The sequence below is a fragment of the Camelus dromedarius genome, chromosome 8, assembly GCF_036321535.1.
Source record: "Camelus dromedarius isolate mCamDro1 chromosome 8, mCamDro1.pat, whole genome shotgun sequence".
In the NCBI taxonomy this organism is placed as follows: domain Eukaryota; kingdom Metazoa; phylum Chordata; class Mammalia; order Artiodactyla; family Camelidae; genus Camelus; species Camelus dromedarius.
Genome location: NC_087443.1, coordinates 34,480,911 through 34,497,887, shown reverse-complemented (window position 1 = coordinate 34,497,887; position 16,977 = coordinate 34,480,911). Strand labels below are relative to the sequence as shown.

At 35.5% G+C, this 16,977-nt stretch overlaps 1 protein-coding gene across 1 annotated transcript in view; it reads left to right on the top strand.

Moving 5' to 3' along the window:
* The first annotated feature begins 655 nt into the window (after positions 1 to 655).
* The window catches only part of KIFBP (kinesin family binding protein), a 36,603-nt gene continuing 20,281 nt past the window's right edge, over positions 656 to 16,977 (top strand). Inside the window, exons 1-3 of the mRNA XM_010985824.3 lie at positions 656 to 1,152; positions 8,488 to 8,586; positions 16,828 to 16,907. Coding sequence (XP_010984126.1) covers positions 727 to 1,152; positions 8,488 to 8,586; positions 16,828 to 16,907 — 605 coding nt within the window. The 5' untranslated portion in view covers positions 656 to 726. The remainder of the gene's footprint in view (positions 1,153 to 8,487; positions 8,587 to 16,827; positions 16,908 to 16,977) is intronic.

Here is a 16,977-nt window from a genome sequence, read left to right as displayed (position 1 = left end):
GGAAGGTGTTCATATCCCTGCAACCTCTATTTCAGGGTTGAAGAAAAGGTATTTGTCGATCACTGAGTGCTTTTTACATTCCTACAGGCTATATATTAATAATAAGACAGGGGGGAGGGTATGGCTCAGTGGTAGATTGTGTGCTTGGCATGCATGAGGTCCTGGGTTCAATCCCCAGTACCTCCAGCAAAATAATAAATAAATAAATAAATAAACCTAATTACTTCCCCCTAAGCGCCCCGCAAAAAAACCAAACCAAAATAAACAAAAACCCCACGGATACTTGTTATGTTTTTATCTGGTGATAGGCTGGGTTATATACTAATGTCAAAAGGTTTCTGCTTTTCTGCTTGTATCAATTAATGAGAGTTAGCTGGCTTTGTTTTTAAACAATATTTCCAAGTGTTCTGTTAAAAGGCAACCGGTAATTTTTATGTATTAACTTCACCGGGTCAAGCACAAGATGAACTTATCACCGCAAAGGGCGGGGCTGGAGGTGGGGCTACCATCATTGACGGCTTTGATTCCATGACAACGGTTGCTGTGGTGACCACTACGCCTTCCCATTGGCCACTGCCAAGCATATTGCGGCTCTCCTGACAGACGTCATTGGGTACCGTTCTGCAGTGCGCAGGCCTGTCGGAAGCCGTAAGTGAAGTGTCGCAAAGCAGAAGGAAGGCGGGAGTCCCGACTGCAAACATTGAGACCGAGGCTGGAGAGGCCGCCATGGCGGATGCTCCATGGGTCGAGATTCGTGAGAAATTCCAGGCCGCTCTGGCCCTGTCGCGGGTAGAACTGCATAAAAACCCGGAGAAGGAACCGTACAAGTCCAAATACGGCGCCCGGGCGCTGCTGGAAGAGGTCAAGGCGCTGCTGGGCCCCGCGCCTGAGGACGAGGAGGAGCGGCCTCAGGCCGAAGACAGCTTGGGCGCGGGGGACCACACCCTGGGGCTGCCGGCTGAACTGGTGGAGGTCGAGGGGCCTATTGCCCAGAGGGCGGTGAGGCGGGCGGTTATTGAGTTCCACCTCGGAGTGAACCACATCGACACGGAGGAGCTGTCGGCGGGGGAGGAGCATCTGGTGAAATGCCTGAGGCTACTGCGCAAGTACCGACTGTCGCAAGATTGCGTCTCCCTCTACATCCAAGCGCAGGTGAGAGCAAGCCCGGCCTTCTGCTGTTCACCGGAGGCCAGGGGGTGGAGAGGGGCACCAACTCTTGCCAACACCAAAGGCAAACGTAGTAAGGCACAATTTGTCCCCACGTTTTCGAAACTACGCGATAAGCGGCTTCCAAACTCCCTCTCCACCCTTATCACCCACTCCGCCAACATCAGTTGCTGCTTTGCTTAGTCGTGTCAACACATTTGTTTATCCAGAACCTCCTACATTGTAAGTGCCCTTTCCAATTCTCCACTCATCCAAATCCTGTCCATTCCATTAAGAAAAATCCAAAGTAATTTACATCTTAATTTAAGGCCTCAAGGAAATTATAAAGAATGTCCGGAGTAGATTCTTAATTTAAAACAAAGTATCTAAAATCTTCAGTTCTGTTCTTGCCATGTTCATTCGTTTTGCTCCCCAGGGAATTCCTACTCATTCTTCAAAACCCATCTGAAGACGCACCTCATACTTTTAGTAACTTTTTTAAAAAAATTTATATTCAGTTTACAGTGTTGTGTCAATTTATGGTGTAGAGTACAGTTTTTCAGTCATGACGTGAATATATATATTCGTTTTCATACTCTTTTTCACCGTGAGCTATACAGTATAAACTTGTTTATCTGTTCTATATATACCTGTCAGTATCTACAAATCTCGAACTCCCAGTCTGTCCCTACCTCGCTCCTCTCTGGCAACCACAAGTTTGTATTTCTGTATCTGTGAGTCTGTTTCTGTTTTATTTATTTATTTTTTTTCAAGATTCCACATATGAATGATATCATATGGTATCTTTCTTTCTTTTTCTGGCTTACTTCACTTAGAATGACATTCTCCAGGGACATCCATGTTGCAGCAAATGGCATTATGTTGTCATTTTTTTATTACTGAATAGTATTCCATTGTATAAATATACCACAGCTTCTTTATCCAGTCATCTGTCAATGGACAAAGATTGTTTCCATGTCTTGGCTATTGTAAATAGTGCTGCTATGAACATTGGGGTGCAGATGTCTTTTTGAATTAGGGTTCCTTCTGGATATATGCCCTGGAGTGGGATTGCTGGGTCATATGATAAGTCTGTTTTTAGTCTTTTGAGGAATCTCCATACTGTTTTCTACAATGGCTGCACCAAACTGCATTCCCACCAACAGTGTAGGAAGGTTTCCTTTTCTCAACACCCTCTCCAGCATTTATCATTTGTGGGCTTCTGAATGGTGGCCATTCTGACTGGTGTGAGGTGATACCTTATGGTAGTTTCGATTTGCATTTCTTTGATACTTAGTGATATTGAGCATTTTTTTACATGCCTATTGGTCATTCATATGTCTTCATTGAAGAATTGCTTGTTAGGTCTTCTGCCTATTTTTGGATTGGGTTGTTTTTTTCTTATTAAGTTGTATGAGCTGTTTATATATTCTGGAGATCAAGCCTTTGTCAGTATCATCTTTTGCAAATATTTTCTCCCATTCCGTAGGTTGTCGTTTTGTTTTGCTTATGATTTCCTTTGCTGTGCAAAAGCTTTCAAGTTTAATTAGGTCCCACTTGTTTATTTTCGCTTTTAGTAACTTTCTTTGGATCATTTTGTTCGAAACGGGTTTCTTCCTCCTACCTTTGAATCCTTATAATACTTATTGTTTCCCATTTATATGGTGCTTGACTTGTTAAGAAATAAATCTGACATTCTCTTCAGGAACATAACACTTCAAAATATAAATATGTATGAACTTCTTGTGTCAGGTACTTTGCTTAAGTAAGCTCACAACCCTTAAATTCAGTAGTTCCAGTTCCTAGTATATGTGATCCAGGAAACATTTACCACAATTGATCATATAATAAGTAGATCTTAAAGAAAAGCCTCAAAATTAAAAGGGAAATTGTATAGGTCATATTCTGTTATCATGGCCCAATTAAATAAAAAGCTCTATAATAAGAGCTTTTTGCTCTCTTTTTGCTTTTCTTTTTGCTCACTAATTTTAACTTTTGTTCTTGGCACATTATAGGCCATTCTAAATATTTGTTGAGTGGATGAATGATCTAATGAAATCTGTAAAATGTTGAATTCAAACAATATCTCAGTTATTTGAAATTTTCTTTAATTGTTTGGTTGCCTAAGATCTTAATGAACATTTAAAAAATTACTTCAGTATCTCAAAAATAGAATTAGAAACCTTCCTTAATGTAATATAGGATCTCCAGTATTTACTGTATTTTATTGATTTTAATATGCTTGTTCTTAAATATATTAATATCTATGAAATCAGGATGCATCTTATAATTGATTTTTGTGTCATAATTTATTTGGCAGTGTTTTCTCATTGATACATGAAATAATTGTGTCTTACAAATTGTGACATCTTAAATGAAATACAGTTTTCTGAAGCCAGCCTCTTCTGAATGGAGAATTATTAGAGCTGATCTTACTAAAACCAGGAACAAAACCTTGATTAAAAGTTGTGGCCATTGTAATAATATATAAAGCAAATAAGAATTATCAGTCTTTAAAAATAAAAATCATCATTTTTATATGTGATCCTTGTAGACCTAAAAAACCTCAAGTCATCAGCTATGAAACTCTTAGAACTATCAATTTTACAAAGCAGGAAAATATAAGGTAAATAAATAATATCAATAATATTCCTATATATAAGCAATAACTTGTTTAAAATACTAATTTTGGAAATTGTATCACAAAGAGCAGTATTAGGGATGGTAGAACTGATAATCTTACACTTGATCTTAGCCAAAAGGCTGAGAAGCGATTAGAATGGATTATCTTGAAAGGAGTGATATACCATGTTCCTAGGTGGCAAAATTAAACATACCATTTCCCTGATACTCATTTATAGGTTTGATGTGGTTTCTACTGAATCTTTTTTCTTAGTTGGCAGAATGAATATGTTTATCTGAAAGAATGATGAAAAGTAGGTATAAAAATATGAAAAGTAATGCACTAAAACTAGCCTACGAGGTACAGCGATATTTAATTAGATTCTGTTTGTGCTAGTCTGTTTCTGAACTCTACTGTTCGTTGGTCTGTTTATTCCAATGACATTACCACTCTATAGCATTTTATTACATTGAATATTTGCTGTATATGATATGACTAATAATAAAGGAAACTGAAAGAATGAGACAAAAATTGTATCAGATTGGCAGAGATTATTAAAGATATTGATTACACTCATTGCTGGGGAAATTATGAGGAGATAGATACTGGCATTAGCATTGTTGCTAGTGGAAATATAAACTGGAGATCAGTAGGTATCAAAACTCTTGAGTCAAGATTTTGAGTTAAAAAATTCCACATCAGGATTCTAAAATAATACTAAGTCAGGCTGCAAAGGTATGTTAACATGGGTGTTTATCACAGCACTGTTAATTTAAAAAAAGGAAAATAAACATTAGTGAGTAGATATTTAGTTAAATAAATACTAGTACATCCATACAGAAGAACAATATGCAGCCATTAGAAATAATGATTTATATTTGTTAACCAAAATATGAATATTAAGAGGAGAGGGATGTTTGGAATTATGTAGAGTCATTCCATTTTGGTAAAAGACTACGTGTGTGTGTGGGTGTGTGTGTGAGAAAAAACTTGAAAGTATCAGTTCATGGGAATTTATGATACGCTGAATACTTTGTCTCAATCTGGTACCTGGAAACTAAATATATAGGACATGGACCCACATTAGATTATCAAGAGAGACCGTCCCCTTCTATCCCAAGTTCTGGAGGCCTTAAGAATGGTTTTTTTTTCTGGTTTCCATCTAATTTTTGCTATCAGAATTATACACTTGCATTATTCTGAGTGAAATTTAACTGCTTCACTTAAGTAAAATTTCCTAATAGGTTAGTAGAATATTCTCCCCTCTGCCAGGATATATATGTATGAGGAGTACCTTCTGTGTGTGTTATAGATTTATTGAGATGCAGTTGACATACGATGAACTGCCCATATCTAAAGTATACAATTTGATGAATTTTGACATCTCTGTATTCCCATGAAACTGTCACTGCAGTCAAGGTAATGAACATATCCATCACCATTAAAAGTTTCCTTGCACTTTGTAGTCCCTCCCTCCCTCCTTTATTCTCTCTCCCTTCTCCTTGCCCTCTTCCCCAGTATTTTTTAGAATTTTGTAATGGAATCATGTGGTGTATACTCTTCTTTTGGTCTGACTTCTTTTACTCAGTATCATTATTTCATTGCTGCGTCTGAGATGATCATGTTTTTGTTTTTGTTTCTCCTTTTGTTGTCTGTTAATGTGGTGAATTACATTAATTGATTTTCCAATATTAAACCAACCTTTCTTTCCTGTGATAAACCCCACTGGAGTTTTTACCAAGCCAGACTTGGGTAATATATTACTTTCTATATATTGTTGGGATGAATATGCTAAAATTTTGTTAATATTGTTTATATCTTTGTTCATGAAAGATACCAGTCTGTAGTTTTTTTTTTATTGTTATGTTTTTGGTTTAGTATGAGATGGGAAGTGTTCTTTCCTCTTTGCTTTTATGGATGAATTTGTGTAGAGTTGGTATTATTTTTTCCTTTCATGTTTGGTAGAGTTCACCAGTAGTACTTTTTTAGCTGTTACTGTTTTATATTTAATTTTTTTCCCCTACCTATTCTGATATCCCAAGGGCAAGAACATGATGATAGTCTGTGAATGATACACTTTCTGGTGCATTTTAGAGTTTATATTCATGTAGAATGTCAGTAGCAGTTGTCTCTATAGAGTAAACACTGAAAGAAACATTAATACTATTAATTTTGAAAAATCAAATCCATTCTAGATCTCTTGCACTTTAGGACCTCAGTAGGTTATGGTTCAAAAGAAAAACCTTTGTCATTTCTAGACATAGTCCAGGGTCTCTACCTGGTTTAAGAGTTGTCATACACCAGAGTTGTTGCTTTCTGTGTCACAGCCTACCCTCGATCTAGGAGGCTAAATGCTTCACCATCCCATCAAAATAGAACAAATGTGGTGAACTAGTTCCTAGTACTAGGTGAATCTCTAGTCTGTCTAGGCTAGGTGCAGTGTACTGGTGTCATGGCCAAATGGAGTATCTCAACAACTGATTGTCAGAAGAAAAGTTAGTTGACCTAGGGAGTGAGAAAAGGTGACTTGTGGATCCATTTCTAAATTCAAGAAATTAATATTAAGGGAGATTACATTCTCTGAGGCTGGGTGGGCAGAATAATCAGTAAATTATTAGTGGGGTAGAGCCCTTTAAGCTTCCCCAAGATGCTGCAAAGGACTGCGTAAGTAATATAGAGGAGAGAACTGCCTAGTTTAGAGTCTCACTAATTTATCACTATGACTTGCAGTCCCAGACACTGAGGACTGTTCAAGCCACTTTAAAAAAAAGTTATAGAATAGATACAAGTTATAGAATAGATACATTATGTGAAGCCAGACCAGAGGTCTGTGCTCCGGGGCAGTGATCATGCCACCTTTAAACTATAGGGTTTCTAAAGATTTTTTTGTGCCATGTGCCCCTTTTGCAGTCTTATGAAGCCTATGTTTCATCGAACAGTGATCTTCAAATGTATAAAATAAAATATAAAGGGTTACAAAAGAAACCAATAATATAGGAGTTATCAAAATATTTTTTAAAACAAATGAGTGCGATATCACTAGTAACTTCATAGTAATACAGATGCTTCCTAACACATTAAATAACATCTAATGATACGTCTAATGTCCTCCATAATTTTAAAGTACTAATGAATGTAAATGATATTTTGAGATATCTGCTAGCTGTAATATGAAGATTTTTCACTTCTATAGGCCACAGAATCCTAGGTGCTGTGATTTGCTGCATTTTGTTTCCTGCATTCATAATTGAAAGAAATGCTAAATTTTAGGATATAGTGAAAATAAATTTGTAATGTTTTCTCATCCATGTTCAAAGACTCATCGTGGATAATTTGTGGATCCTTGGGCTCCAGTTAAGAATTTGCTTTAAAAACTCTTGTTTCCTTATCCTGTTCCCTTCCCTAGGGAAGTAAGCAAAAGATGGTAGAAGCCCAGCCTCAGAAGTATCCCTGTGCCTGAAAGACTATCACAAGGGTTGGGATGCCGACTAACCGCATTGTCTGAAGGGGAGATAGTCTTGAATTCTGACCATCTCAGTAGGCCTGATTTGCCCTGTACAGAGCCTGATAAAGAGAATCATGTGGCAGGGGGAAAACTGGCTTAGTTTTTAAAATGTTATTAAGGGTATAACCCTAAATCTAAGCAGCTTCTCCTTAGTGCTTTCATGATAGCAGCAGGAAATTGGTGCTATGGAAATCAAAAGGATGTGATCAGTACCAGAAAAGACACTACAAATGAAAAATTATTTTATTGATTGGATATAATTATAAGGCTATATTTTTAAGAACTCAGGAAAATATAAACAAATGCCTTGTTTGAAATGGTAAACATTAGGAATCTGATTTATGATGAAGAAAGCCATATAGCATCTTCAGATTTTTCATACCATATGATCTGAATTGTTGGAATTGGAGCACTTATCTCCCTTCAGGCTTGAGCCTGTTGAGAATGTTTCCTTTTTCAAAGAGATCTCTGGAGGATATTATAGATGTTTTGAAAGCATTATGTTTGTAGCTCATCTTTGTCTCTATGTCTAGTCGTTATCTATTGCTGTGTAATGTTGTACCCTCAAATTTAGCAGCTTGAAACAACAAATTTATTATATCAGGAATCTAGGCATGGCTTAGCTAGTTGCCTCTGGCTCAAGGTCTAGTCAGATTGTTGGTCTGCGGGGGCTGCACTTGAAGGCTTAACTGGAGGAGGATCTGCTTCCAAGCTCACTCACGTGATTGTTGACAGGATTCCATTCCTTATAGGCTGTTGATCTGAGGACCTGGATTCCTTGCTGGCTGTTGACCTTCCTTTAGTTCCTTGCCACGTGAGTCTATCCATAGGGTGGCTCAGAACATGGCATTTGGCTTCCCTCAGAGAACAAGCGAGAGGGAACACCCGAAACGGAACCACTGTGTTTTGTAACCTGATCTTGGAAAAGACCTTCTATCACTTTTGCCATATTCTGCTTTTTAGAAGCAAGTCACTAAATCCAGCCCAGATTTAAGGGGAAGAGATTATACAAGGGCATGAACATCAGGAGGCAGGAATTACTGGGGAATCCATCTTCGTGGCTACCTACCATGGCATAAGGACAATAGTATTATGAATAATTAATTCATTGTTAATTGGACCCGAGTACTATTTGATAGGTAACTGTTGACTTTGAAACTGAAAATTGCTTTAATTGAAAATTTTATGTATTTCTCTTTTCTTTATTTTTCAGAATAATCTGGGTATCTTGTGGTCTGAAAGAGAAGAAATTGAAACTGCGCAAGCTTATCTAGAATCATCAGAAGCACTATATAATCAGTATATGAAAGAGGTATGTTGCATGTCAGATAAATTTTAATTTTTGATTAAAACGAGTCAAGAATTGATGTAAAGAATTTTTCACTTATAATATTAGAATGTGTCTTTTCATTATACTTTGGGACCATGCTATAGTGCTGTCTAGGTAGTCACCTGATAGCTGAAATTGTTTTATATTACAGGCTTTAGGGTTCTTAAAAATAACCTTTGGAATGGTCTAATGGCAATCTTAATTCAAATATAACTGTATAGGAAATATTATTCTAATATTATCCTAAGATACTGATACATGCATATTTTCATTTATAATTTAAAAATTATATTTTGATTTCCACTGAGAATAGCAGTGCTTAAAGGAAAGCAAACAACTACTTAAGCAAAATATCTGAAATCTCTGAGGCAGTGGTTCTCAAATTTCAGCGTGCATCAGAATCACCTGGAGGGCTTGTTAAGACGCAGTGCTCACTCCTATCTCTGATTCAGTAGGTCTGGGTGGGATCTGAGAATTTGCATTTTTTACAAGGAAGCAGGTGATGCTGCTGCTGCTGGCCTGGGTACTGCACTTTGAGAACCACTACTTCAGAGCAGTGGTTTTCAATGACTTTTTAAAGCCGTGAATCCCTTCTGAAATGCAATATGTAAAAACTGATGGAGCAGCTCTGGTTAAGCAGGTCAGAAGAACCCTGAGCCCAATCGACTAGAGATAGCTTCCTCCCTCTCCACTGTGGTGGTCTAGAATAGGTGCCGTAGAACTTCTCGGGCTCTAGGGAGCTAGATTGAAAACTTTTACTCCAGAGGGTCTCAGTCCTACAAAGGTGAACTTTTTAACACCACTGTGTTACTATTCTTTTCCTTACTACGTTTTACCTGCTAAAACTTGGCAATCTGAAAGAGGCTTTATGTGTTTGGGGGCGAGGAGGTGTATAGGACATCTCTATGTCTTCCATTCAGCTTTTCTGTGAACCTAAAACTGCTCTAAAAAATGAAGTCTGTTTTTTAAAAAATCTGCAGTTTTCTAAAATTAAAATTGACTTAATTAACTTTGTTTTGAGCCTACTTGTAGCACCCATTTAAATAACTCAGAGTTAAGAATCAGTGTCTCATCAAGCTCACCAGTGATTTATATATTGCTGTATGCAGTGATAAATTCTTAGTCCTCATCTTATTTGCCCTGTCAGTAGCATTTGGCACACTTAATTAGTCTTTTTTTGGCATAATTATTTAGCTTCCATTTGTCTGTTTTTCCTTCTTCTCAGTCCTTGGTGCTTCTTCCATATTTCCCTAACCTCTGAACAATGGGGTACCCAGAGTTCAGTGTTTGGATGTCTTCTCTTTCCATCAACATTTGTTCCCATGTTCTAAATACCCTCTCTATGCTGATGACTCCCAGATTATATCTCCAGTCTATACCTCTCTAATGCTAGACTTGTCTGTCCAACTGCTGACTTGACATTTGCTCTCTTTATGGAGTAGGTGGGTATCTTTAAAACTTCAGTGTAACATTGAGCTTCTGATAATTTTCCCCTCCTTACTGCCCTTGCTGTAAACACCAACTTCTTTCTTCGGTTGCTGAGGCCTAAAACCTTGGAGTCTCATATCCTCACTCTCTAATGTATCAACAAATCCTGTTGGCTTCCCTTTTAAGTTATGTCTAGAATCAAACCATCCAAACCATCATCATCTCTTCCTGAGGTTGTTGCTGTAGTTTTTTTTTTTTTTAATTGAAGTATAGTTGATTTACAGTGTTGGGTTAGTTTCTAGTATATAGCACAGTGATTCAGTTATACATGTACATATATTCTTTTTCATAATAGGTTATTACGAGATATTGACTGTAGTTCCCTGCGCTATCCAGTAGGACCTTGTTGTTTATCTTTTTATATATAGTAGTATCTGTAAATCCCAAGCTCCTAATTTATCCCTCCCCACCCTTCCTCTTCAAAGGTAGATTAGATTATATCATACCTTCCCTCAAAATTCTCACTGGCTTTCCCATCTTACTCAGTAGACTCCAAAGATCAGTGAAGACCTGCAAGTTTATTATCTGCTCTGGCTACTATTACTTCTCTAATTTCATCTACTCTTTCTCCCTGTCTCATTCTGCTCTAGCTACACTGGCATTCTTGCTGTCCTAAAAGACACCAGAGAGGCTCCCAACTCAGGGCCTTTGCACTTAACTGTTTCCTCTACTAATGCTGCTCTTCCCCTACGTATCTACCTGGCTTACTGCCTCATTTCCTTCAGATCTTGACTCAGATGTCTCAAATGAGTCTTTGGTGGAGGACTCATTGGCTACTCCTACATCTGTTACTGCAAACCAGCCCCCACCAACACTTCCTGTCTCCTTTTCCTGCTTTATTTTTCTGCTTCACACTTATCACCATCTAAAATACTGTTCATTTTAGTGATTTATTTATCACCCATCTTCAGTACTAGAATGTAAGCTCCATGATGACAAGGATATTTTTTACTACTGTATTCATTGCAGCATCTAGATAACAGTTTCTATTATCTTGAAATAACAAATATTCCACCCTGACCATCCAGATCAACCAAAAAAAAAGAACAGTATTACTACTGTGTGAATGCTTGAGTGAATTTAATGGATGGTTTCAGTGTACAAATATGTAAGATAGTGTTTAGTTGGAGAAATATAATTGCTTATCTGGTTTTCTACTTGTTTGTTATTAATCAATATAATAATTCTGAGTAAAACTATTTTTAATGTTTCATAAATTTTTGACCTAATGGTGGCAGAATTTAGAATATCATTAAAAAAATCTATAGACAAATTATAGTTCTAGGTAAAGGAGAGAGCTAAATGGGGCGGGAAATCACTGAATTTGAAGATAGGAGACCTGGAATTTCTAGTTTGGTTATAATTAACTGACTTTGGGGAATTCGAACTTTCTGTGCCACCTATTCTTCATTTGTAAGATGGGGATAACCCTCCCATCTCAACAATACAGAACTGTTGTGGGGATCAGATAATGAAGTATTTAATGCAAAGTCACTAGATATATGCTGTATATATCCAATAATTGCAGAATGGTTAAATAAACTATGGTACTCTCTTAGCAAGGGAATATGATACAACTATTAAAATGTTAAATATTTGAATCATCATACATGGAAGATGCATGTAAAAAGTACACTTTGATTACAACTATATTAACATTTTTCCATGGTAAAACCCTGCAAAGATAAACTGGATGATATATAAAAACTAACATTTTAGTTTTAGAAGATGTAACTAATAAAAAAACTAATGTTTACTGAGTGCTTAAGCAGACTACGTTTTATTCTCACCACAACTTTATGAAGGAGGTACTGTTATTTCCATTTTTAGGTAAGGAGTTTGTGAATTTAACATATGCTATGTGACACAATCAGGATTTAAATCTGGTTTATCTGATCCCAAACTCTTGTTCTTTCTACTCTACCATGTTGCCTTCCAAGGTAATATTATAGTTAAATCATTACTGTATTAAAATAAATGGATTCACAGGGAGCTATGTTCAATATCTTATAATAACCTATAATGGAAAAGAATCTGAAAAAGAATAAATATATATGTATAACTGAATCACTTTGCTGTACACTGGAAACATTGTAAATCAACTACACTTCAATTTTAAAAAAGAAAAAAATGAAATAAATGTATTCTTTTTCTTCATAAAATTGCTTAAATACAGAATACTAAAAAAGAAAATGTATTCTGTACTTATGAAGGGTTATTCATTAGTAGGTTTTGGGTAGAGGTGGTAAAGAGACACAATCTTATAAGCCAGAGGGATTTTCAAAATTCATTTATTCATTCATTCTTAGATTTGAGGTATAATTGACGTGCAACACTGTTTAAGTTTAAGGGGTACAACATAATAATTAGATTCACAGATATATTGCAAAATGATTAATGATTACCACTATAGAGTTAGTTAACAGCTTCATCGCCTCACAATTTTTTTTTTTTTTGCAGTGAGCATATTTAAGATTTACTTTCTTAGCAACTTTCAAGTATACAATACAGCATTGCTAATAACTACAGTCAGCATATTGTACGTTAGATCCCCAGAACTTATTTATCTTATAACTGGAAGTTTGAACCCTTAACCAACATTGCCCCATCTCCCCCATTACCTCAGCCCCTGGCAGCCACCCTTTTACTCTCTTCCAGGAGTTCGCTTTTTTTTTAGATTCCACATATGAGTGATACCTTACAGTATTTGGAGGGATGACCATTTAAGTATTTGACATACATTATAAAATTGCTTTCCAAAAAGACTACCAATATATCCTTATTCCACTGGTGATGAGAGTTCTCATCTCCTTCACAACTTTTCCTTATATAGCTTAAAAAACCATCTTTGGTCTCATTCTAACTTGAATTTCTTTGACTAAAGAGATTAATTTTAAAATATTTCCATTTGTATTTTCTCTTTTGAAAGTGTCTTTTACATTTATTGACTCAAGTTTGTGTTTTCTTGCTGATTTGATTGCTTTTATGTTAAATCTTTTTAAATTGAGTTGTAGTTAACATATGACATTATATTAAAGTGTATAACGTGATTCACTATGTGTATATATTATGAAATGATCATCACAGTACGTCTAGTTAATCATCATCACACGTATTTATAATTTTTTTCTTATGATAAAGACTTTAAAGAATTAATCTCTTTTAGCAACTTTCAAATCTACAATACAGAATTATTAACTATAGTCACTATGCTATAGATTATGTCCCCAGGACTTATTTATTTTATAACTGGAAGTTTATATCTTTTGATCACCTTCCCCCTTTTTGATCACCCCACAGTCCCCTGCTTCTGCAACCACCAGTCTAATTTGTTCTATGTGTCTATAAAGTGGGGTTTTTTTGTTTTTGTTTTTAAAGATCCCACATATGAGATCACTGGTATTTGCCTTTCCTTGTCTGACTTATTTCACTTAGTGTAATGCCCTCACGGTCCATCCATGTTACAAATATCCCTTTCAATGGCTGAATGATGTTCCATTGTACATATCTATATCTATATCTATCTATATATATCTCACAGTTTCTTTATCCATTCATCTGTTGATGGACCCTAAGTCGTTTCCATGTTTGGCTATTGTAAATAATGCTGCAGTGAACATGGGCGTGCAGATACATTTAAAAATTTTATTTATTTATTTATTTATTTATTTATTTTATAGTATCATTTTTAAAATTATAGTTGATGTACAATATTTTATGTTACAGGTATACTATATAGTAATTCACAATTTTTAAAGGTTATGCTCCATTTATAGTTATTATAAAATATTGGCTATCTTCCCCATATTGTACAATACATCCTTATAGCTTATTTTATACCTGATGGTTTGTACCTCTTAATCCTCCACCTACATCTTGTCCCTTCCCTTCTCGTAACCGCTGGTTCCTTCTCTACATCTGTGAGTCTGTTTCTTTTCTGTTATATTCACTAGTTTGTTGTATTTTTGAAGACTCCACATGTGATATCTTACAGTATTTGTCTTTCTCTGTATGACATACTTCACTTAGCATAATGCCCTCCAGGTCCATCCATGCTGTACACCAGATACATTTTCAAGTTAGTGTTTTTGTTTCTTTTGAATAAATATCCAGAAATGGAATTGCTGGATCATATACTGGATCATATCAGTTCTATTTTTAGTTTTTTGAGGACCTTCCATACTGTTTTCCATAGTGGCTGCACCAATTTACATTACAACCAACAGTGAACCAGGGTTCCTTTTTCTCTACATCCTTGCCAACACTTGTTATTTCTTGTCTTTTTAATAATAACCATACTAATGGGTGTGAGTTAACATCCTATTGTGGTTTTGATTTGCGTTTCCTTGATTTGCAGTTTTGTGATGTTGAGCAGTTTTTCATGTGACTGTTGCCATCTGTATGTCTTTGTAAAAAATGTCTATTCAGATCTATTCATTTCTTAATTGGATTTTTTTTTTTTTTGCCATTGAGTTCTTTATATATTTTGGATATTAACCCCTTATTGGATATATGATTTGCACATATTTTCTCCCATTTGTTATGTTACCTTTTCATTTTATTGATGGTTTCCTTTGCTGTGCAGAAGTTTTTTAGTTTGATGTATTCCCACTTGTTGATATTTTGTTTACTTAAACATTTATAGTAGCAGTTGTAGGCACTGTTATAAGTGATTTACAGATTTTAACTCATTTAATCCTCATAACCTACCTTAAGAGGTAGATATTTTTATTATCTTTATTTTATAAATGAGGAAACAGATGTACAAGAGATTGTGTGAGTTGCACAGGACCACATACTAGTAAGTGGTGAAGCTAGGGTTCCAACCTACATAATCTGACTCCACAACACATACTTTTAACCACTATATTCTACTGCCTCCCTTACTAGTTGGACTTAGTCTAAAATACAAGTGTGAGGTGTTCCTTTATTTTTTTATTTTTATTTTTTTAAACTTTTTTTTACTGAGTTAGTTATTTTACAACGTTGTGTCAAATTTCAGTGTAGAGCACAATTTTTCAGTTATACATGAACATACATATATTCATTGTCACATTTTTTTTTCGCTGTGAGGAGGTGTTCCTTTAAGAACTGTGTAGTATAGAGACGACTTCCATATCTAGAAGAAATGTGCTGTAAGCAGAATGCATACACTGAACATTCCTATTTGCTTTGTCAGTTTAATTCACTAGACATTGTTTTTACTTTGTGCCAGGTACTATACAAAATGCTAGGGAATCAAATATGAATAAAATACGGTCCCAACCCATAAGAAGCTTCCCCTGGAGGAAAAAGATTGGAGCAAATCAACATGTTAATTACACCCACAAGGAATTTTAGAATGTACATTTAGAATATGTGTTTCTAGGCCCTTAACACTTTTTTTCTGAGGAATATTTCCCCAAGTTGGAGAATTTTAAAAGGCGTCACTCTGCAGCCTTGGTGTTTTAACTTTCCCCCTAATGTGCTAAGAGGAGCAGAGCACCATAGAGCCAAACTGAGATGTTTTGTCTCCTTACGTGATTCTAGGCTCACACTCTTAGATATGAAATTGTTCATTTAAAATGTGAAGATACCAAACATGTATAATACGTCATTTAAAATGAGTGTTAAGATGGAACCGTAAAACATAGTAGAACTCTTTATACTTTTTTAGTTGAGAGACTGATTTGACTGTTAGTGTTACATATGAAGCTTGCTAGTCATAACATTAGCGAAGTACGTACATAAAATAATAGGTTGATTAATTCATCTCATCAAGGCAGGGCTAAGCGTACAAAATAGCCCTCAAAATTGTTGAGGTCTGTGAAGAATTGCTTATCTGTTGTGTTTACTTTGGGCCTTCCTTCCTGTCTTAGTTATTTTTACTTTCTGTGAATTCTAGGAACCCAAGTGGTGATGCTTTTAGTGTTTGCATTCAGAATGTAAGATCACATTTTTTTTAATGGAAAGCATTGTTGCTATTTGGAATTTAGTGAATTCAGTTTAAAGCAGACGAAACTGTCCTCAACAGCAGTAGAAAGAGGCAATGGTTAAGACCTAAGATTGGATTATAAGTGATTTACACATACTAACTCATTGAATCCTCTTGACAAACTTAGGAGGTGTAGGTAGTTATTATCCTTATTTTATAGATGAGGAAACATCTAAGCACAGGAGATTGGGTGACCTTGCCCAAGGCAGTAAACAATGGAGTCACTGGTTTTAATGTCCCTGTATTGAAAGGGGGTAATCTATATATACTTTTCTTGTTCCCTTGAGAAGAAAATATTAGAATAATTATAAAAACTTTGAGTTGATTTTCATTAGTGATCAATTTAGAACAATATTATTCTAAGGATGTATACATTTTTGTTATTTGTCATGCTTATGTAGGTTGTTAAAGGAGCTTTTTACCAGACAAAAAAATTAAGGCTTAAAATATTTAAAGAATTATACGTCTCTAAAAGCAAAATGGTTTTTTTTTTTTTTTTTTTTTTTAGTATATTTGAAGTTCACCTGCAATAGCAGTTAAAACTTTGTCAAGTGTGAGTCTGTAGTCAATCTTGTTTTGTTTGACTCTTTCAGATTTTATGGTTAAGAAAATTACTTCTTGGATAACATAAAAGTAAACAAGTGAAAAAAAATAAAGTAAAATTTAAACATTAAAAAAAAATTCATTTCTCCATTCCTCCAGAGGAGGGCGCTTGGTGTTTGCAGTAAAATTTTAGTTTCATTTTTTTTTTTTAATTGCAGATTGGGAGTCCTCCTCTTGATCCTACAGAGCACTTTCTTCCCGAAGAAGAGAAACTAGCTGAACAAGAAAGATCAAAAAGGTGAGTAGGTCTAGAAATCAGCCCTCACAGGTATTTCCACGTAGTGTAGATAAGATAATTGCTCAAAAAA